The sequence below is a fragment of the Gymnodraco acuticeps genome, unplaced genomic scaffold (assembly GCF_902827175.1).
Source record: "Gymnodraco acuticeps unplaced genomic scaffold, fGymAcu1.1, whole genome shotgun sequence".
NCBI lineage: Eukaryota > Metazoa > Chordata > Actinopteri > Perciformes > Bathydraconidae > Gymnodraco > Gymnodraco acuticeps.
Genome location: NW_022991085.1, coordinates 32,419 through 56,776, shown reverse-complemented (window position 1 = coordinate 56,776; position 24,358 = coordinate 32,419). Strand labels below are relative to the sequence as shown.

General features: G+C 43.0%; 1 protein-coding gene across 1 annotated transcript in view; it reads right to left on the bottom strand.

Moving 5' to 3' along the window:
• Positions 1 to 390: 390 nt before the first annotated feature.
• The window catches only part of LOC117560048 (multidrug resistance-associated protein 1-like), a 43,650-nt gene continuing 19,682 nt past the window's right edge, over positions 391 to 24,358 (bottom strand). The window contains exons 5-14 of the mRNA XM_034236800.1: positions 17,674 to 17,881; positions 16,480 to 16,790; positions 16,147 to 16,346; positions 15,895 to 16,021; positions 14,210 to 14,311; positions 5,779 to 5,925; positions 5,396 to 5,554; positions 4,499 to 4,665; positions 2,618 to 2,812; positions 391 to 2,546 (exon numbers count right to left, since the gene is read on the bottom strand). Coding sequence (XP_034092691.1) covers positions 2,438 to 2,546; positions 2,618 to 2,812; positions 4,499 to 4,665; positions 5,396 to 5,554; positions 5,779 to 5,925; positions 14,210 to 14,311; positions 15,895 to 16,021; positions 16,147 to 16,346; positions 16,480 to 16,790; positions 17,674 to 17,881 — 1,725 coding nt within the window. The 3' untranslated portion in view covers positions 391 to 2,437. The remainder of the gene's footprint in view (positions 2,547 to 2,617; positions 2,813 to 4,498; positions 4,666 to 5,395; positions 5,555 to 5,778; positions 5,926 to 14,209; positions 14,312 to 15,894; positions 16,022 to 16,146; positions 16,347 to 16,479; positions 16,791 to 17,673; positions 17,882 to 24,358) is intronic.

Genomic DNA, 24,358 nt, shown 5'->3' with positions numbered 1-24,358 from the left:
CTATGCTCAACATGTTTCCTTGCGTGCTCAGGATAGAGGCACAAATATAACGCCATATTGTTTGGGATGTCTGGATATAACATTTGCACACTGAATGCATGAAATAAGTTTAATCTACAATCGTTTAATTATGATCTTATAGGTTTTGTAAAAAGGATTGCAAATCTTTGCCTCAACTTGGTTTCCATATGGTTTTTGCTGTCATTTAAACAAAGTTCTCTAGTTTTAAGAAATGTACAAAGAGCTTCACCTTAAATATAAAGGTTGTTGCTAACCATTTATTTAAATTTAGCTAAATGTATATATGCCTTTCTTAATATAACATGTTTTACTAATGCAACATGTCTAATATTTTAAAGCTGATTACGCAAATGAAGATGCGCATTAATAAAACTTTTAATGTACTCCTTTAATCATACATATGTAAAACAAAAATGCTCACCAGAAGCATAACTTTTACAGCCAAGACTATAGAATGACACAGATCCCATAGGTGGCTCCAAATGTTCCCACATACTACATTCACAATGCCACAATCATGACTTGGTAACAGTCATCATCCAGGAGCCTCACACTAACAAACCAGCCTAACCACCAGTGACTATGGGAATCTAGTCAATGGAGGAAAAATATTATTTATTGCATTGGATTCACACACAGCATGAGACTATACAGTATGTGCACACTATGGCAAACTTTTAAGATGAGTCTTAATTAATTTCAGGATTATTTTCCTCTGAATTGAAAACATTAGATCAAGTTATTACAGTGACAATGAAGTGAGTGCAAACATTATTCATATGGTTTTCAGTTCCTATTAGAAACAAAGGGCTCTATAACTGGCATAGCCTCTTAGATTTGCACCCTACATTATGTCTTGTATGTAAGTTGGCTTTGCCATAATAACATACAAATGTAGTTCCACGTTTCAAAATGGAATCAGGAAGGGAGGAATTTGTTTTTCAAGGTAATGTTCTTTTAATGACAGCAGTGCAAAGCAGTAACGTCTTCATAGTGATACATCATAACAATATACAGTACAGTAGCTCAATGCACTTACATCATTACTTCTGCTGTGTATTTGTAAGATTCATTGACCTGAACTTGAATGTTTTATTTTTACTGTAACCAGAGCTTCTCAGAGCATTAAACTGCTACCTCGTGCACACTCTAAACTGGGAATTTATTTTTTCCATGTCAGCATCTTATCAAAACGGTCAAAATAACGCAGTAACTTACTATCATCAAAACAGCAATGTAAAAAAACCCTGTCGAATCAACTTCTAAACTGCTGTCAGTCACAATACAAATATTTATAATGGGTACATAAAATGACAAAATGAACATTAAGAGATTATAAGCATTCATTTTGTGTACATTCAGTACAATGTCACCTCATTAGAATTCACCTAAAATAAGTCTCTGACCTTATCAGCCACTTGCATGAACACATACATTTAAAGCTGTTAAATTAAACACAAACACACAATAAATACAAGGAGTGGTGGATGTAAAGTAACAGTCAGTGTTATCTATCTAAAAGTTTCCCAGAGTTTTTGCATTGTTGTGTTTTATGCGATGATGTTCAATGTCACAAGCCTTCCCTTCCTGTCACATCATCAGCGCAACTATTGTTTCTGACACATCAGTTGGCACACCTTGTGTTGCTCCTCACACAGCCACATCGTTTATGCTCTGAAAATAAGACAACCGCAAAACACTCCTCTCTCTCAGAAGAATCCCTCCAACTGATGTTACATTCAACTATAAGAAATAAGTGCATTGCCTTATTTCAGCTAGCTTTGGTAGCTATAAGGTCCAAGAATCAGCTGAGTCCCAGTTCTACTCGCTGCTAATTATAAATTAATTTGAGTCAACTTTAATGTGCCCTACGAGCTACGACACCTGCTTAACAGATAAGCTCTTGGATGTTTTATATTTTCTTTCAAATAAGAAACGATATGATAATGCCTGCCTTATCCGTTACACTGAGTGCAGGTTACAGGTGGTACTGTTAGCATGAAACTGTAAAGTAGTACTGTAAAAAACAGCATAGTCCAAACGATTAATATGGAGGAAATGTTGTACGTTCGAACTATATATTATGGAACTGGGACATCTGCATTTGAAAACAACTGGGATGTTTGAAGGCAGTCTTTGGCACTATATGATTTTGTATTTACAAGACAACATACTTGATGTCGTCTTCTGACTTCAGTATTGCTTACCAACACCAGCAGTTTTGGAGCAGGTCCAACTAAAACCCTTGTTTTCATTAACACCCTTGCTTTAATAGTCAAACACAGTTGTTCCAAAGTGTAGAACAACTCCTCACTTTATCTCCCTGTCCCTCTTTATTTCAGGACCTAATTGCAGGACGGCAGAGGTGCTGTGGTGGCTCAGAGGCGATTCTGGACAGAGTGAGGAGACTCCTGCTTCACACCAGCCCGGCGTCCTTGGCCATTTTGTAGAATGCTCCTCTTTGAGCAATGAGATTGGAAGGGGTGTCAAACTCTGCCATCTCTCCCTTGTCCAACACCAGGACCCTAAAGGATCAGAACACTGATGAACTGTCACAGTACGAGGAGCAAAAGAACACTCACGTCACTCACTCTACCTGGAGTAGTCCATGATGGTGTTGAGGCGATGAGCGATGGTGAGGACGGTGCAGTCGTCAAACTGTGAGCGGATGGTGGACTGGATCAGGTTGTCTGTCTCCATGTCCACAGCAGCTGTGGCCTCATCCAAAACCAGGATTTTGGTCTTCCTCAGCAGAGCTCGGGCCAAACACAGCAGCTGCCTCTGACCTACACTGGTGGGAAACACACATGCTTCCATAAGCCAACAGATACTTAGGATTTCTGACAGTCATTTATTAATGGCAGTTTTTTTTGTATGTATTGTGAACAGGATGCTGCGTAAATGTGGGCCTGCCTCACACAGGGGGACTGGCTGTCTACATGATGTGGCCTGCCGACATGGCCACTGTCACACCGATCATACATTAAAGCCCTCGAAGGGTGTCAGTATGTGTGGCGAGAGTGAGTGTACGTGTTTTGTTGTCTGGTGCTAGCTAGCTGCTCTAACGGCTATAAGAGGCTGTTTCAACAACAAGGTGGAGGAGAGCTCTCTGTTGTCAGACTGAGAGGCTGATAACTACAGCTCAGTTAGGTAAAGGACTATTTGAGTGTTTAGATAGTTAACTTTAGTCTAAGTTCTCAGCGGGTCTCGGTTTGGTCTCGGTTTGGTCACCATTCATGTAAACACATATTTATTTGAAAGGGGAGAGATTACTAAAATATGCATGAATACAAAATAAATGTTAGCTAGGTGAAAAAAGATAAGATAAACTTACAAAACTTGTTGAGAGCTAAAACTAGTCTTTCCTGCTACGTCAGAGGAGCAGGGGGGAGAAGCTGATTCAGGAGACACACTCACAACTATAAATGAACCAAAAACAAATAAATAAACAAGTTTCAATGTTTTTTCATATTGGATATGGTATGTTATTGGTTATGGCCATATTCTTATGATTTTAGGATTATTGAAATGTATACAGGTCTATTTCATATGGGTGTTTCCATATATCTATTCTCTTTATTTGCCCTTTAAATTCCACCAGATTGATGCATTTACCTCAAATTAAAAATAAAAACTTCTAAGGGGAGCATGCCCCCGGACCCCCTAGAGCAGGGATGGGCAACTTGGATGGTGGTGGGGGCCACATAATGTATGTACTGGCCACCAGGGGGCCGTACCCACCACAACACCACACACACACACACACACACACACACACACACACACACACACACACACACACACACACACACACACACACACACACCACACACACACACACACACACACACACACACACACACACACACACACACACACACACACACACACACACACACACACACACACACACACACACACACACACACCACACACACACACACACACACACACACACACACACACACACACACACACACACACACACACACACACACACACACACACACCACACACACCACACACACACACACACACACACACACCACACACACACACACACACACACACACACACACACACACACACACACACACACACACACACACACACACCTCTGTTGCTCTTATTGTCCCAGTCCGGCACTGATGGCAGTGTTAGAGCCAATTCCAAATAAAAAAAATCAACACAACCTGCAGATGTTTCACATTACAGGTATACCAGGAAAGAGAAAAGCTTTCAATGAGAAATGATTTTGACTGTCCCTGATCGTAACTGTATAAATAAAAAAGCCAAGTAGAAGTAAATTGAATGAATTGCCAAGTGAGAACAGTGTAGGTGATGATTCCCCTATTGGCTACGTTTGCAAACAAATACTTACTTCACTTTCACAAGCCAGACTCAAACAAATGCCTTGTTCTCTCTGCAGCTGAGCTGAGTTTTTGCTAGTTGGCATGGCTGAATATTAATCAGTTACCTGAGGTTCTCTCCTCCTTCACTACACTCATGGTTGAGTTTGTCTGGCAGGCCGGATACGAAGCTCTTGAGATGTGAATACTCCAGAGCTCTCCATACTTCCTCATCAGAGTAGCTGTCAAAAGGATCCAGGTTCATCCTCAGGGAGCCTGAAAACAGCACTGGGTCCTGTGAAGAGGGGGAGGGATTTAAGTATTTTCATTCCACGCATCCCATCAATGGAATTCAATACCACAACCAATAAGAGAATCCTCATCCTACAACACATTCAAGCACAGTGTTAAAAAGTGGCTCATTGATAATCAACAGTGCCAGCACTGATGTGTGGGTGTAGGTGTGTGTGTGAGTGCGTATTGTGAATGTTTTCTTTATTATCATGACTTGCTCCTTACCTGTATTCAGTGATGTCATCTATTGTAAATATGTACATTTTTTGGTATAACAATGTAGTGGTATTTTAATTCTTGCTTGTAGGATGCCTATCACCATCTGGCAAAGGGACTATCGGTGAAAACTAGCCTTTTGGCTAATTCGAGTACTTTTACATGTTTTTAATATGTTGATTAATGTACACTGTCCCTTGTTTTAAATAAATCAATTCAATTAGACCAACTGTTTTGTTATCTAGATTTCTCAGATGAGGGAGGCCACAATTCTCGCCCCTTTCCTTGGAAGGTTGCTATAAAGGCCTCAAAGCTACACTTCCCACAATGTGATTAAACAAATCATGTGTCAAAAGACAGACCTAAAAGGTAGTGTCCGCTTTGAATTAGGACAATGTATTTTTCTTTTGCTTGGAAAAACTATATTCAGTTTACTTTGGGCCAGCATTGATTTTCAAACCCTTGCAGAACATTCAAATTGAAATCCAAACCTCTTGTGTCCTCTCTGCACTGACCTGTGGTATGATGGTGATTCTGGAGCGAAGCTCATGGAGGCCCAGCTGAGCAATGTCAACCCCATCAATAAAGATGTGGCCCTCGGCTGCCTCGATGATACGGAACAATCCCAGCATTAGGGAGGATTTCCCCGCTCCAGTGCGCCCTACAATCCCCACCTTGTAGAAAGACGTAATAGCAAAAGTTACTGACCGGAGACACTGTTCACATGCATAACTCAACACAGAGAAAATGCAAATAAAAGTCTTATACTGTCTAACACTATCTGTCATATCACCCAAGCACAGTGACATTTTATCAAACACGACCCCTGAATTCACCCACAATCAATATGAGCATTGTGAGTGGCCCCCTGCTGTCAGTGTAGTGATGTAAAGCACACCTTCTCTCCGCTGCTGATGTTGATGGTGATGTTGCGAATGGCGAGGTCCAGATCTTGGCGGTAACGCAGGCAGAGGCCCCTCATGTCAATGCAGCCCTCAGTGGGCCACCCCAGGGGGAGGCTGGAGGTCTCTCGTTCCCACTCTGCCTAGTGGTCAGAGGACAGAAATGTTAAATATGTAGGTATGTATATATATATATATATATACAGTGGGGCAAAAAAATATTTAGTCAGCCACCAATTGTGCAAGTTCTCCCACTTAAAAAGATGAGAGGCCTGTAATTTTCATCCTAGGTACACTTAAACTGTGAGAGACAGAATGGGGGGAAAGAATCCAGGAAATCACATTGTAGGATTTTTAATGAATTAATTGGTAAATTCCTCTGTAAAATAAGTATTTGGTCACCTACAAACAAACACGATTTCTGGCTCTCACAGACCTGTAACTTCTTCTTTAAGAGCCTCCTCTGTCCTCCACTTGTTAACTGCATTAACGGCACCTGTTTGAACTCGTTATCAGTATAAAATACACCTGTCCACAACATCAAACAGTCACACTCCAAACTCCACTATGGCCAAGACCAAAGAGCTGTCAAAGGACACCAGAAACAAAATTGTAGACCTGCACCAGGCTGGGAAGACTGAATCTGCAATAGGTAAGCAGCTTGGTGTGAAGAAATCAACTGTGGGAGCAATTATTAGAAAATGGAAGACATACAAGACCACTGATAATCTCCCTCGATCTGGGGCTCCACGCAATATCTCACCCGTGGGGTCAAAATGATCACAAGAACGGTGAGCAAAAATCCCAGAACCACACGGGGGGACCCAGTCAATGACCTGCAGAGAGCTGGGACCAAAGTAACAAAGGCTACCATCAGTAACACACTACGCCGCCAGGGACTCAAATCCTGCAGTGCCAGACGTGTCCCCCTGCTTAAGCCAGTACATGTCCAGGCCCGTCTGAAGTTTGCTAGAGAGCATTTTAGATGATCCAGAAGAGGATTGGGAGAATGTCATATGGTCAGATGAAACCAAAATAGAACTTTTTGGTAAAACCTCAACTAGACGTGTTTGGAGGAGAAAGAATGCTGAGTTGCATCCAAAGAACACCATACCTACTGTGAAACATGGGGGTGGAAACATCATGCTTTGGGGCTGTTTTTCTGCAAAGGGACCAGGACGACTGATCCGTGTAAAGGAAAGAATGAATGGGGCCATGTATCGTGAGATTTTGAGTGACAACCTCCTTCCATCAGCAAGGGCATTGAAGATGAAACGTGGCTGGGTCTTTCAGCATGACAATGATCCCAAACACACCGCCCGGGCAATGAAGGAGTGGCTTTGTAAGAAGCATTTCAAGGTCCTGGAGTGGCCTAGCCAGTCTCCAGATCTCAACCCCATAGAAAATCTTTGGAGGGAGTTGAAAGTCCGTGTTGCCCAGCGACAGCCCCAAAACATCACTGCTCTAGAGGAGATCTGCATGGAGGAATGGGCCAAAATACCAGCAACAGTGTGTGGAAAACCTTGTAAAGACTTACAGAAAACGTTTGACCTCTGTCATTGCCAACAAAGGGTATATAACAAAGTATTGAGATGAACTTTTGTTATTGACCAAATACTTATTTTCCACCATAATTTGCAAATAAATTCTTTAAAAATCAGACAATGTGATTTCCTGGATTATTCCCCCCCATTCTGTCTCTCATAGTTGAGGTATACCTAGGATGAAAATTACAAGCCTCTCATCTTTTTAAGTGGGAGAACTTGCAATTGGTGGCTGACTAAATGAAGCTTAGCGCAAGTTCAAGAAGGAAGACCATACCCCTGGTGTTACACGTCACTGCAAGCTTCTCTCCCATTAAGTAATCAGGGGCGGTACTCCCCAGCTAGCAATCATTGCACCTGCTAAACCCTTTAAATCTGTTCTTCCCTCTCTGTCAGTTGTCATTTCAGGTGTCAACGCACAAGTGTACGCGTCACGGTGTTCATGGTTAAGCCAAGCAGCAGCAGGGCTTTGGCCCAGCTGAGGGCTTCCTTCCAGCTCCAGGCCTTTATTCATCAGCTCCGCAGTATCGCGGATTAAGCTACAGGCTGCGTTCCCCAGTCGGGTAGCGGGTCAGCCGGCCGTCCCGCAAGCCCGGACGCGGGAGGAAAAGACAAGGAAATCTGGCTCCATGGAAGTTCCTCCGGCCTAATGGGAATGGCTACTTCACGCAAACAACTGACGTACGCTTCAGTCTCTTGAGAAGGCATCACTGGCATCAGGGCCGCCTAATGCAGCGCTTCCGGCTTCACGCGGAACGGGTCCTCATCACATGCGGAGTTTTACCCATTCTGGCTTCAACTACAACCCCTCCTGCAGGCAGGCAGGCAGGGCTTAAGCTATCCCATTGAAGCTATTCCTCCTGCGCTCACTTCAACAGGCGTCAGGGTAACGTTGACAAAGGCAGTTGCAACAAATTCACGAGATGTTTCGTATATTGTTACGACATTTGGGTCATGCAGAGTGAGATCGCTACCCCTTAAGAGAGGGGTGTGGCGTGTGCATGTGTGCGTGCGCATGGTATGAGCGAGCGGGATACATGTTTTTAGAAATAAACGAGGCAGCAGAAAAAAGGAAGGTCTGCGATCTTGCGAAATCTATCTTGCGAAACAGGAGAGCTAAATAATGCAACGACCTCCCAAGAAGAGCTCGCCTCTCTCCAGTCTTTCCGATAAAATGGGTTATTGAACCAGAAGCGTGTTGCTTCTGCCCTGGGAGACGACAGAGAGTCACCCCCCCCCCCGTTTCCTCGACTACGGTCTGGGAGCCGACAGGAAGTTCAACACTATGCATTGCTACCTCTAGTCAGGGTTAAGGTGAGCTTCAGGCAGTGTTGGGGGTAACGTGCTACAGCATGGAGTTTCAGTAACGTATTACTTGCATTACTAATGCAGTCGGGTAATTACTCATTACAATGCTCACTAACTAAACGCAGGTTCAAGCTTCAACACAGCGTTTCCTGAAATGAATGGCGTTTCGTAGGGCTTCTTTTCCTCAATGAACAAGTCGCTGCACATTATCCTGTTTATGACCAGATACTAAATAAATTAGGAATTCACTCCCAATATTCATTTTAATGATTATTGACTAAATGATCGGTTTTCTCTTTTTCTTCTCCACTAAGAATATTCCGTTTCTTGGTGCACCAACGGCTAGATCTGCGACAACAACATCTCCTTGGCAGCAAGGCAAGTTTATTTATATAGCACTTTCAATACAAGGCAATTCAAATTGCTTTAAAAAATGAAAGACATTAAGAAATGGCATTTAAAATCAGTCATTTAAAAGGAAGCTAATAAAATAAACATTAAAAGAAAAAGTACATGGATCAAAGTACAGTGCAGTCTAAGATATGAATAGTTCAATTAAAAGCAGCGACAAAAGAAAAGTCTTCAGCCTGGATGTAAAAGTAGTCAGAGTTGCAGCGACTAAGGGTGCAACAACTCATCGACTAATCGATCAAATCGATTACCAAATTAGTTGCAACTAATTCAGTCGTCGATTCATTGTGACGTCAGCAGTGTGTTTACGTGCGTAAGCTCCAACGTTATTGGTCTTTTTATCAGTACCGGAGACATTTATAAATATATGTCATGTTTATTGCTACAAAAACATTATATCGCAGTCTAGTGTCACAACTCGTTCTAATATGCAAAGGACAAACAAATGCGCCTATGATGTATTTTCGATCAGATGAGATCTCTCTCCCCCATCGCGAGGGGACGGGGCAGTTTACACACACAGCTGCTACATGCAGCGGAGCACACTGCGGAGGTGGCGGAGAGAACGCGCTCCGAGGTGTGGTTAACTTCACCCGCTTCGACGTGGAGAATGCTCGTTGCCAAAGTGCAATAAGAGTTTATCATGTAAGGGCGTAACACGAGCACTTTGTCTAAACATTTAGCAAAAGTGCTCCACATCCAGACGGAGGAATGCACCGGGTTCCACTGTCTTTCTAGCAGCTCCGTAGCTCCATTCACGAGTAACGTTCCCACGTCAGATGTTATGTATGCTAGCAGCAACACACAGAGTAACTACATTATACAAACTCGGTTAATGATTAGAGGTAACTGAGTATTTATTAGTTTCAATTTCAGCTTTTCTGTTTACAGCCTGTCGACAGATTATTTAATACAATTCGGTAAATGCTCAGGGCAATCTCGATGACAAGGTCAATGTTCCCCCCTTTCTACGCACGGAGATAATGTAATCTAATAGCGTGCAGGCCAAGGCTGGCTCTTCAAAGCAGATATTACGACGCGCTTTAATGTTCCCATCATCGTTCAGCGGAACTCTTTCAGCCTTAAGTCAAGTAGGAGAAACTATGCGTGCACCGGCTATTCGGGTAATAATATTAATAGCGTCTCTCCCCAGTTCAAATCACCCACTGCTCAGGGAGATCTCCTAATGCGTTGCCTTCACGCATCTAGCGTTCAAATACAACATTACTAAACTACAACTCCACTCAACTGGGAAAAGAGAAGAAGAAACAGAAGAGACTCCTCCAGGAGCACAGCATTCCTAATCATGAGGAACTACAGGCCCAGTCTCACACCGGAGTTCCTAGCCATCACATCAAGCTCATGGTATTATCGTTCCTCTAACCAACTGCGTGCATCCACATAAACGTCTTCAACGACAGTTGCTCTTCCTCACCGGGAAACCGTACTTTGCATGCGGATTCTTCGGCACGCATCATCTCCCGTTTCCTGGACGTGGCATCTGCCGGCCTCACGACGACCGTGTTTTCCCCGACTTAAGGACGTGCACTGCACATCCTCCGTTTTGGGGGGGATATCTGCATGAGATCATTCGCATAGCGGCACACTCAGATTTCCACTATTTCTACACATTTATTATCACACTTGCTGGATCTAACACTAGCGTCCCTCCATCATCCTCACTTCAGATGATAGAAGACAGTCTTAATCACTCAATCAGCTCATCAGCATCTATGACTCATCCCGGCACACTTAACGCTAATTAAGATATACTATATCATGGGTCATGTCTCAGCATTTAACTAAGTGTACGTCTTTTCTGCGTGCATCCTGCACTTCATTCATATTCTCGGGTTCATGCTCACTTGGCTCGTGGTAAACCAGGTTACGATATTCATGCATCACCGTACTCAAGCTAACAGCTCTCGGGCATTATATCGTCTACATCTCCCTCTTCACCGGACATCGGCTCGTGCCGCCAATCAAGATCTCTTCAGTTTACCTATGGTAAATATGCATATAACTGGTGGTGGCGTCTAATAGCATATCAGGGCTTTCGTTCAGACAGGTGCAGCCATTCAAGGCATATCTCCCTCCTCCCTGCCAACTCGGACGGTGGTCCTCCTCCGCCTTCATATCCCACATTCGCCCGGACATCCGTGCGTGCTGGCTATCCAAGGTCCGAACACTAAACGGTATTTATACATACAACTGGTGGTGGTCTTAGCAAGTCAGCACATGTACGTGTCACCGTGTTCATGTTTAAACACTTCATATCGTCGTGACCTTCAGGTTCGCTCGTATTGAATCCTGCCGCGCAGGTTGCGGCCAGTGGGTCCGCATTATGTTTAAACCCTGCACGTGCAGGGCGAGTAGGTCAGTGTCATGTTTAACCCTGTGTGTACAGGTTGCGGCCTATGGGTCAGCATTTGTTTAACCCTGTGTGTGCAGGTTGCGGCCTATGGGTCAGCATTTGTTTAACCCTGTGTGTACAGGTTGCGGCCTATGGGTCAGCATTTGTTTAACCCTGCGTGTGCAGGTTGCGGCCTATGGGTCAGCATTTGTTTAACCCTGGGTGTACAGGTTGCGGCCTATGGGTCAGCATTTCGTTTAACCCTGTGTGTACAGGTTGCGGCCAGCGGGTCAGCGTCATGTTTAACCCTGCGCGTGCAGGTGGCGGCCGGTGGATCAGCGCCATGTTTAACCCTGCGCGTGCAGGTTGCGGCCAGTGGGTCAGCATCGTCTAATCCAACATGCAGGCGCTAAGCATGGTTGGCATTCACATTAACCCTACAGTTATTCCGACATTCTCATCATGTCCCCGTGTTATCTCATTTCATCCACAGATCTCCTCAATCAGCCAGCAAGGTAAGAAATGCTTCACATCTCAGCACTTCTCACTTCTCTTCTCTTTGGGGGTTCATCGGAGCGGTTTTCCCCTCCCGAATGATTATCCTACAAACCGGGGCCTAATCTCCAAACATCAGTTGATTCATTGTTGTAATCTGTCATCATAATTTTCTATACCACGTGTCCGGTATTAAACATGTATTTCATACATCACGTCTCTCATGATTGAAATGAAGCTTAGCGCAAGTTCAAGAAGGAAGACCATACCCCTGGTGTTACACGTCACTGCAAGCTCCTCTCCCATTAAGTAATCAGGGGCGGTACTCCCCAGCTAGCAATCATTGCACCTGCTAAACCCTTTAAATCTGTTCTTCCCTCTCTGTCAGTTGTCATTTCAGGTGTCAACGCACAACCCGCCTCCACCCCTTCGCCTCCTGTCTCCTAATTCAGGGCCAAGCTAATCCTTCTTCCTCCAGACCAGACCGAACCATTATCACCACCACCAGTGTCTAGACCCCGGGGGGTTCATCGGAGCGGTTTTCCCCTCCCGAATGATTATCCTACAAACCGGGGCCTAATCTCCAAACATCAGTTGATTCATTGTTGTAATCTGTCATCATAATTTTCTATACCACGTGTCCGGTATTAAACATGTATTTCATACATCACGTCTCTCATGATTGAAATACTTTTTTGCCCCACTGTATATATATATATATATATACACATATATATATACACATGCATATATATACATATATACACACGCACACACACACACACACACACACACACACACACACACACACACACACACACACACACACACACACACACACACACACACACACACACACACACACACACACACACACACACACACACACACACACACACAACACACACACACACACACACACACACACACCCACACACACACACACACACACACACACACACACACACACACACCACACACACACACACACACACACACACACACCACACACACACACACACACACACACACACCACACACACACACACCACACACACACACACACACCACACACACACACACACACACACACACACACACACACACACACACACACACACACATGATGAGATAATTATATATATATATATATATATATACATACACACACATAGATACACGCACACTTCAGAGTTCCCGTTAGCCGGTAATTACCGGACTACGACCGGTAAAATATGCTGAAGACCGGCAAATCTAAATCTCTCCGGTCAAAGTGTCCGTTCAAAATAATTTCCGCTTAGCGCAATACCACATCAGTTGCACAATTTGCACCATTTATGTGACAGACAAAAGAGTATGTGACAGACAAGAATAGTCAATTATAATGTCTAACACGTAATGTGGAGAAAGAGATGTCCTGTATGGGTTGATTGTGCGTTGATCTGTTGGTAATGCCTCGGGGTTCCGGTGGGCATGTAAACAAAGCATAATGCTGTGCTATACTTTGTGGCCTCACCCAGTTGCATAGCGACACTTATTGTTTAGGTGTCTTTTAATAAGCAGGTAGTCCTATCATTAGCTAGAACTAGCTGGATCTGATCGATATGGACATAAACGCGAGTGAAGTCTAATCTGACGGGAGAGAGAGATCAGCTGCTGCTGACGAGTCGACACGCAGCTCTGCATGATCACATGCAGCGGTGAGCGGAACAAAACACACACTTCAGGTTAGAATATCACACGTAGCTATTTTAATGACCTCTCAAACTACCTGAACTAGTTATAGATATGTTTAGTTTTACTGTCGGGTCCCTCATTACTGATCCGCGAGCTGCATGATACTGACGGGCTGTCAGGAGAGGGAGAGCGCTCCGTTTATTATTCCCGTGTTATTGTAAGTTACTGTTCACTTTTGAATAATGTAGTTAATCTACTATAATTAGTTTAATATTGAATCATATCAATTTGTTTTAAAGCTCAATAAATAACAAAGACCTTTGACCGGCACTTTTCTCATTTTGTCCGGAAGATTTAAACTTTAACGGACATGTTGACCGGCGAAGAAATATTCTAACGGGAACTCTGGCACACTTACAGGTATGTGTCTGTGCGTGTACAGAAACAAAATTGTAAATGAAGGTTGTATAGTACAGCATGTGTTGTGTGTGGCCTTGAGGTCATCATCATTAACTTAATTGTATCACATTAAACAACTTGTATAATTTAGAAGTTTCCTCTCTTTAATCCTAAATTGTAGGTTCTATCTAGCACCAAGAAGAAGCAAGGAGATGTCAAAAACAAATCCCATGTTTGTACCTCCTTCTCTGTGTCCTTGTACTCTTTCACTCTCTCCACAGCCACTATGTTGGTCTCCACGTCAGAGGACATCCTCACCAGCCAGGTTAGAGAGGCAGTCAGCTACACATACAACAGAGGAATGACAAATAGAGAGAAGAAACAAAAAGATGCAGAATTAAAAAGTAACAACCAAAGGTTTTGTGTCTTTTTTAGAAATGCCACCGACTTTGGATAACCAATCATTTAATAGTTTTCTTCAACATTGGTTGTTAAATTGGTACTGGAATTCATGAAGAAAAAATACTTTATCGCGGGTAAAAGCAGTGTTGTAGTCAAGTCACCAATCTATGAGTCCAAGTCACTCTCGAGTCCCCGCTTTTCGAGTCCAAGTCCGAGTCACCTAGGGAGAGTTGGAGTCGAGTCAGAGTCATCATTACCTGTGTTCAAGTCCAAGTCTGAGTCACCCAAGAAGAGTCCAAGTCTGAGTCACAAGTCTTCATGTATTCATCTTAGTGGATATATTTGTTGAAATGTAGCTGTAGCTCCTCTACATTGCTTTTATACTAATGTGTCTATTGAACTGCTGTGAAGCAAGTTTGGCTACAATTCTTGTATAAAAAGGTGCTATACAAATATAAAGCTTATTACTAATATTAATATTATTTATATTGTAAATGACCTTTAATATGTCTAACTATATTTAAAACGTGTTTTCAAATATCTTTTCAACTTTCAAATGTTCCTATGGTAAAGTTTTCGTTTTGCACTTTTATTTTTGATAGTAATAAGATCAGGACTCTTATTTTGAAGGAACTTTTACTGGAAGTTAATGGACAACGGAGCAGTGTAAACACTTGACACACATAGATGACGAATAAATAAATATATTAAATTAATATATACTAAATACAGTAGTTACATTGGGTTTTTAGCACCGGGCTGATAAGGGCACAAGCTCTTAAGTTGGTAATGATTGTATACAAGCAAGGGTGTGCAATAAACAGATACCATCAGTTGGAGAGTCTGACCCTCATTCAGCCGGGATGCTACAACTATTATAGTGAATGTTTAAATTATATCAATAAAGATTAAGCCCCAGAAAGCACCATGAAACATGAAAACATGAAACATGAAAGCACATGGCTACTTAACATGCAGAATGAAGTCATTTTGCATGCTAAGTAGCCATGTGCTTTCATGTTATCGGCTGAATCTTTATTTATTGATTAGATCACGTTACTCTGATGATAGTTTTCAAGACAGCCTCTATGTCTGAACTCGATCCTTAGAGTAATGTGTTACGGAGCCTTCTCTTCAATATTGTTTCCACATAACGAGCATTTTGCGCTGCTCTTTTCCAATGTGGAAGCAGAATGTGTGAAAGCATACAGCACGATGCGGGGTGTGTTTCTAGACATCTCTAGACTGGAATAGCGGGGCTCAGTATGTGAACTCGCCTCACAGGTGCACACGCCAGGATAGAGGACATCAGACTCCAGAGAAAACTTGCTCGATTCTGAGTCCAAGTCGGAGCGTCAATGTACAAGTCGAATCCGAGAATTCATGAGTCAGTGTCAACGTGCGCGAGAATTCACAAGTTCGAGTCCGCGCCAATCAGTGCGCGAGTCCGAGTCGAGTCATGAGTCCCTAAAATCGGCACTCGAGTACTCCATCTCTGCGTAAAAGTCAAAAAGAGTGTTTACCTGGAGGGCATAAGAGATAGCCAACCCCATGATGCCTGGACTGAGGCTCTCTCTGGCCATGACAGCAAGCAAAGCAGAAAATGACACGATGCAGTTTCCTACAAACTCCAGGCGAACAGCCAGCCACCTTAACAGAAACAGACCCAACAAGGAAATAAGAACATGGTGCCAACTAAGGCACAGTGTATGCAATCAGTGGGAAGACTGTTTCCAGCAGGTAGTACATTCAGTAAGAATGAGTCCGTCCCCAACCTGTTGGCTACTATGCTGGGATAGTAAGCCTTCTGGTTATGGTCCACCCGCAGGTCACTCTCACAGATAAAGCGCTCCTGTTCACCAAAGGCTCTGATGACAGAGGTGCCCAGCAGAGTTTCATTGAAGTGGGTGAAGATGGGTGAACGACTGACCGACTCCAGACGCTTCAGCTGGCGAGATGACGCAACATAAAACCTCTGGACGGAGGAAGGACAGAGACACATTTAGTCAAATCAATAAACCAGACAGAAAAAAAACATACCTCTTTTGCACAAAATATATAAAAAGAAAGACAACTATTGTTATGTCATATGTCAACTTCCAACTAACCTGCACAAAAAAGTAGAGCAGGCCGAGAACAGGAATTATGATAGCTACCAGCGGTGTGGCGATCAGGATAATCACACAAGAACCCAACACGTTTAACATGGAGCCCATGAACATCTTAATAATGCTGGGGATCACTGAGTCAATGGTGTCCATCTCCTTGGCAAAGCGGTTCACCAGGTTGCCGCTTGGGGTTCGCTCAAAGAAAGATATAGGTGAGCGCAGGACGTCATACAGCATGGAATTGTGTAGGCAGCGGGAGGCCAGGATGCCCCCAATGGATATGGAGATGGAATATCCGAAAACTGCCACACCTACAAAAGAGTATTGAGCTTCATTGGGTGTGATGATTCCTACTGTGACTCTTAAATACACATCCCCTACTGTCTTAAAACATCACATTTCATCTTTCTGTTTAAAAAAATATTTGATTCATTTAAAGTGAGGATGAAGTGCAAATGAAGTTAATCTAGAGAACGTCAGGGGTTGATCATTTTTCAATGTTTTCTCAGAATATCATAATCATATATAACTATTATCTATCTACCAGTCACAAACACACGATGTTGAGGAAAACATCATTTGTTAATGCTCTTCTCCGCTCTTTATGAAGGCCCACCAGATCAATATGAAGCGAATTAAGAAGGCATTTTCAGAGGTTTATAGATTTGATCCTAATGCAGCAAAAGTGGTCGAATTAGGTTGTTGTGAAATTGTGAATAGCTTTGTAAGAGCCATTATGGCATATTATTGTTTATGGTCATTATTTTTGCTTTGTTTTGAATGCATCTTTGGGCACTGAGTGATTTGGGCACCTGGTGTAATTGTATATATTGGAGACAAGTGCTGGTGGGAGGAGTGCACCAGTATGGCATATGTTTTTTTAGCAGGGAAAGCAAAAGGAGGCCTTAGGAGAGGCTCAGGGAAAATAAAACTGTTGTACTTGATGATATTGGATCATAGAATAAAATGCACAGAAAGGACTTTTGCCTGGACTTGGATCATTTACCCCTGCGGCAGCTTTATTTGGAGTTCATTTTCAGTTTGATTTCTTCTTGATTTTGGACGCTACAAGCTTATTCAAACATCCACATGGATACTATTTGGCATTCAAGAGCAAACAAGCTACAGCTAGACATTGATCTGGCATTGGTTGCATTGTCACATCTGTATTGTGCATCCGTTACCGCTCCTCACCCTGAGAGAGGCCGAGAGCTCCGTACACCCCCAGTCTCATCTTTCTGTTGGGCTGAGTGCCGTTCACCACGGGGTCGTCGGTCCACAGGCTCAGCCAGTAGTTGGAGAAAAGGGAGAGCAGGTGATGGGTGAGGAACAGCATCAGACTGATGCAAGACAGAAGCACCCCAATGGCTTTCAGATAAGACCAGAACACAGACAGCTTCACCTGGGGAGGGATAGGAGAGGATCAGGCTGTTACGGACCATCACATACCACACAAATATATATATATATATATATATATATGATGATTGTTACAGTGCCTTGCAAAGTATTCACCCCCCTTGGTGTTTTTTTTCCAACCTGTAAATTAAGTACAGAACATGCCTACCAGTTTGAAGATAAAATAAAATAGTGCATAAATATTCCCTCCTAAAGTCAGTACTTAGTAGAGTCACCTTTTACAGCAAATACATCTGCACGTCTCGTGAGGGGTGTCTCTATAGGGTCGGCACATCAATCCAATGTGATTTAATGTCATTAATCTTTTAAAAACTGCTAACGGTAGCTAGTTTAGCTTGATATATAGCCATGGCTCTTTCCCCACCCTCGAGTGTTCTTTCCTGCTCTACCTGTCTCATGTGCCGTTACTTCTCTACCTCCTTTAATGTGTTAAATATAGTATAGTTGCTAGGTTGGAGGTGGGAATCATAGAAATAGAAGACATGAGGTCCCCACCAACCCGTTCACGTATCTAACAGATATTCCCCACTCAGCGAGGCACCGCTATTCTATCTATCTATTCTGAGATACGTGAATTTAGAGACCGAAGCCTCCACAGTCACATGCATTCCGGGGGCCAGAGCGGGCGACGTTGAGATGCATCTTAAACTGCTGGCTAAGAATAAACGTAAATACAGTAGGATTGTTATTCACGTCTGTGGTAATGATGTTTACACCAATCAGAATGCACCAAAGTTAATGTGGTGTCTGTGTGTAAATATGCTAAAACAATGTCGGACATCGTAATTTTCTCTGGTCCCCTCCCCAATCTGATCAATGACGACATGTCATAATTTCAGCGCTGGTTGTCTTGGTGGTGTCCAGCAAACGATGTGGGCTTCGTAAATAATTGGAGATGGCATTCATCCTACTTTGGAAGTTGCAGATCTAATTTTGGCCTATATTGTAGGACTTTTTGGACTTAATCCATGAGAAACTTGAGTTGAGACCAGGAGGCGGAGTCGCAGTCTTAAACGCTTCACTTCGTTTCTCCTGGGCAGTCATTCATATGAATCCCGAACCAAATAAAATACCCAATATTAACGGTGTGTGTGTCTACAACTTAAAGGTCTCCTGTTATACTATTTTTAGGCATATATTATAAGTCTCAGATATACAGTCCCCTCCAAAACTATTGGAACAGCGTGGCCAATTGCTTTATTTTTGCTGTATACTGAAAACAATTAGGTTTTACATCAAAAGATGGGTATGAGACAAAAGGTCAGTATTTCAACTTTTCATTCCAGGTATTTACATCTAGATCTGTTAACCTGTTAAGCACTGAGCCTGTTTTTCAGGTATCAGGCTCGAAAATGACATTTCCAGAACAAATGACCATAACTACACTTCTAAAAAGGGTTAAATTAATAATCTTTTTTCTCAAAGTAATGATAAACCTGTGAGTTGGATGTAGAAAAGTCAGAATCAATATAGATGTTTTTTATTTTAAATAAAATTCAGATTGAACATAGTAAAAAAACTGTAAATTACAGTGTCCGTCCAAAACATATTTTTTACTTATAGTGAACTACCCTTGGATGATGATATGGTAGACTAAAAACGTTAGGAATCCAAAGTACAACATATAATAAGTACCCTGTATCAAGATTGATGAAAAACAAGTGATATTTGACCTTTTTAGAGAGGTTTAGCAACAAAAACTCCTCTGAGGTGATTTGGGTGGAAATGGTAGTTTTTACCGTTGCTCTGGAACTCATTGGTCGATTTTGGTGATTGACATCTCTTTTTAACAGTTAGAGCCAATATAATTGAAGGGGAATTTCCCCATACACACACACACCTTACCATTGAGAAATGAGAGCTATGCGCACATAGTTTTGCATGAGAGCGAACCTATCTCTAGCTCTGACATCTGGAAACGGAAAAGCAGGTTTATTGCTCATGGATTATCAGAAATCATTTCAAAGGGACACAGACACATTGGATTAACCTATGGATTAACTTCAGCAGCGTTTTTATCGTTTTAATGCCATTGAAGACCACTTTTGACCAGACTACGACACAGGTGAGCCATGTTAGCGTTTTTAGCTACACAGCGCCACATGTTTTAATGTCTGTTCTTGCTATTATCTTTGCGAGTTCTTATCATGGAGTGATGATGTATGTACCGATCGACTCTGTGTCTTCTCACGATGCGAAACGATGGGTTGGACGTTCAGCTACGATAAATAGGGTGTTATGAGTGAGTTTCTGTACAGTAATGCGTTATCATTGTTTCGCTCGTGGCTAATTCATAGGCTCAGCGCTAGCTTTGTGGGTTTAAAAAAAAAAGAAAAAAAAAAAAGATCAGTTAGCAGAGTTTCTTCCCGTTACATGGATATAAAACATTCATAGTTTATTGAATATTAAGATGCCCTCAGACGCTGTTTCCTGCAGATTACGCGTTTCCCCCCCCGGTATCGGGGGGGCGGTGCTTAACAGGTTAAACAACTGAGAAGATAGCACCTTTTCTTTAAACCCACCCATTTTTTAAGTAAGCAAAAATAATTGGAACATGTTACTGACTGATGTTTTTTGATGGCCAGGGGTGTCCTGCTACATTGATTATTCAAACAATAAATAGCACTGCATGTATACTCAGTTTTAGAGATGTCTATGGGAGAAAAGCAAGCAATTTTGAAACTGAGAGAAGATGGAAAATACATCAGAGCCGTTGCACAAACATTGGCCATAGCCAGAACAACCATTTATTGTGCCATCGACTACTCTGTGATAAGTTTCTTAATTGTTTTATTGAAAAAGTATCTGCACTTAGGCTAGCCCACACTAATGCTACCCCAGATTCTGCTCCTTTTCTGTGCCCTGCTGTCCTCGACCACTTTGAGCCTGTATCCCTCTCTTCTCTCTCGGATGTAGTCATGCACCTGCGGCCGACAAACTGCACCTCAGACAGCATTCCCTCTCGCCTTCTCAGAGACGTTTTCGAATCAGTTGGAGCAAGTGTTGTATTGCTTGTAAACACCTCTCTTAGCTTAGGATGTGTCCCAGCTGCCTTCAAACATGCCGTGGTGCAGCCACTACTTAAAGAAAAATCTCGATCCCTCCATTCTCGCAGATTTTAGGCCCATCTCCCAGCTACCTTTTTTATCTAAAGCCCTGGAGCGAGTAGTCTACGCCCAGCTGCAGTCTTTTTTAACCACGCATGGCATCCATGAAAAGTTTCAGTCTGGCTTTAAACCCATGCATAGTACTGAAACAGCCCTTTTAAGAGTTTTTAATGATCTGCTCCTAGCCACCGACTCAGGTAGCCCAGCTGTCTTGGTGCTGTTAGACCTGACAGCTGCCTTTGACACTGTGGACCATAGCATCCTGTTGTCACGGCTTGAACAGTCCGCAGGCATCACAGGCTCTGCCCTTGCATGGTTCAGGTCCTACCTGACAGACCGTAGCTTCTCAGTGCAGCTAGGTGCCTTCTCCTCTGCTAAAGCCCCTCTTACCTGTGGGGTTCCCCAAGACTCTATCCTGGGCCCCATCCTCTTTTTACTGTACATACTGCCCATAGGTTCAATTCTCACTAAACACAATATTAGCTTCCACTGCTACGCCGACGATGTACGATAAAGTGTTTTGCTCAAAATACATGCAGGAGAATTCTACCCAGACACTCAGCTAAACACTGCCGTGATTAAACGCCATATCATGTTCCAAACCACATCAAGGATTATTTCTGAAACAGTAACGGCCCCTACACACGGCGGCGTGCGTTGCCGCTTTAACGCTTCTGCCCATTCACTTTTAATGGGGTGACGTCACGCTTCGCCGAACTGCATTGTGGGAGCAAAGCGTAGCTTTTCTCGCGATGCTCGCTGCAAAAGTAGAGCAATGTTCTACTTTTGAAGCTTCGACAGAGGCGTCAGCCAATCGAATCATATGCCAGTACAAGCTCTAGCCAATCATACCGCGTGCTTGTGTGTCTGGGGCGGGAGATTCATGTGATTGGTTGTTGGTCGAGTTTCAGCCCCTCTCTCAGGAAAGCGACAACGCACGCCGCCGTGTGTAGGGGCCGTAAGGAGCTCAAACTCTTTCTCTCTCGCGGGTTTACCACAAGGCGAGTAACTTTTATATCCGACTTCTTTACACATATGCTCTCCAGTACAGGGTTAGCTCTGAGTGTTAGTGATGCTTGCTAATGTAAACGAAGACCATAGTACTTCCATAACACGTCACACATTGTTTCTGATAGCGATGTTTCTGATGGGGCCGTGGGCGTAAAGCAGTGACCACCAACTGGCGGCCCGCGGGCCACATCCGGCCCGCCAGACATTCTCATCCGGCCCGCACGACGGGGGTGACTGCGGCGTGGTTACTGCGTTCGCAGTAACCACTGTGTGCAGTACCGGAGTCCAACAGAGAGGCAGCAGCTGCAGGACAGTAGACTGCGTACTGCGAAACCTTCCCTGCCTTGAAGAATAAGTGATCCTTCGTTATGAAGAGTCTGGTTTGTGCGCTCCGCACCACCGCAGCAGCCCTGCTGCGACAGAGTCCAACAAAGAGGCAGGAGCTGCGGGACAGTAGCCTAGAAGCAGAACCAGTTACTGGGTTGTAACGGAATACATGTAACGGCGTTACGTAATCAGAATACAAAAATCAAGTAGGCTAACTGTATTCAGCTGGCGTTACATTTGAAAAACGAGTAATCTGATTACAGTTACTTTCGTAAACCTGAAGTGAATACATTTTGGAATACTTTTTGGAATTATTGGTGGAAACATTTCCTCACAAAATGTAATATTCATTACCGGCAGAGCTGTGTGCACACTGCACGGCGCTGCAGCATGTCTGTGAGCGAGAGAGAGCTGCAGCGTGTCTGTGAGGCCCCGCCCCCGCACGCAGATGAGAGAGAGATCTCTTTTAAAATATATTGAAAGTTAGAAACGGAGATGGTTAGATAAAATGTGCAAGATAACGTTTATGTAGCATTTATTTATTGTCGAAATGATGACATTTCATAATGGGATGAAATCAAAGGGAATGGCCTGCTGCTGCTGAATGCATGGGGCAAGTGACTGGAAAAAGTTTTTAAAGTTATAACATCGTTTCAGATAATAAATAATAATGATAATTCATTCTATTTAGGGGCGCCTTCCAAAGCACCCAAGGACACCTTACAATTCATAACATATTCCAAGGAAAGGTTTTAAGACAGTAGGCTACAAAGAATGCAGTCCGGGTGATGTTTTTTATGTGTGGTGCAGATGAGAGGGAGCTGAATGACACCAAGATGTTGTGTTTGAGTTCTTGATAAGCCATTAAAACAGTAAAATACGTGTCTCCTGTTCACCAAAACATACCCATCTGTTATGGAAAAAGAAAGTATTCCAAAAGTATTCTAAAAGTAATCTGAATACGTTAAAGTAGACCCGATTCCAACGTTTAAGACACGTAACTGTAACTGTATTCTGATTACTTTCAGAGCCATGTATTCAGTATTTAGTAACTGATTACAGAACACTCAATACCCCCCCCCCGGTCTACAACTTCAAAATTCTGGACTATATAAAAATCGCTGGCCCGCGATAGTGTCTATTGGATACATTTTGGCCCTTGGACAAATGTAGTTGGTGATCCCTGGGGTAAAGCCAGCCCACATTTGAGTTATGTCGTCATGACCGCAACAAATCTTGATCAGCTCCGTTGTTCCCCCGTTTTTAGAGATGCGGGTAAGGAGGAATAGAGAGAGGGTTTTATTTTCTGACACTTTGTGAGTCTCCTGACACACCGGGGACACATATTTATGTATAAAAGACATTAAAAAGTACATTTTTGCATGATAGGGAAATCACTAAGGACCTACCCACCAATTAAAAAATATATAACAGGTGTCTCCCATCAGTTTTAGTCTTTTATTCTGTGAGGAAGAGATAGATAGACAGAGAAAACTTTACAGTTGCAGACACGCTGGAGATTATTTTCGCGAGCAGCAGTGAAGAAGATGGCGCATCAGAACCTGAAGGCTTCGACTCTTCTGAAGAAGAAGAATACAGGGAGAGCAAGGATCTATTTGAGGATGGGTAAGTGTAAATATAACTTATAGTGCACTTGCCATTTGTGGGAAGTACCGCAAATATATGTGTGCCTGTGATTAGTTTACCATACTGTTCTGTACAGATGAGACTGTCATAGACTTATTTATATGTGGGCTTGCCATTTGTGGGAAGTACCGCGAAAATGAACAATAGGTTTATCAACCCTTGCCAAACTACGGGAGCAACGGGCTGAATTTAACACCGTAAGAAGCCTCCTGCGCTCTGCTAATATCAAGTATGGACTGGTCTACCCAGCTAAATTCCTGATAACGTTTGACAAGGTTACCTATGCCTTTGCCAAGGCAGAAGAGGCAACTGACTTTTACCAAACACAAATCAAACCAACTCTGGAAGGCGGCCAGACCACCGGCAAC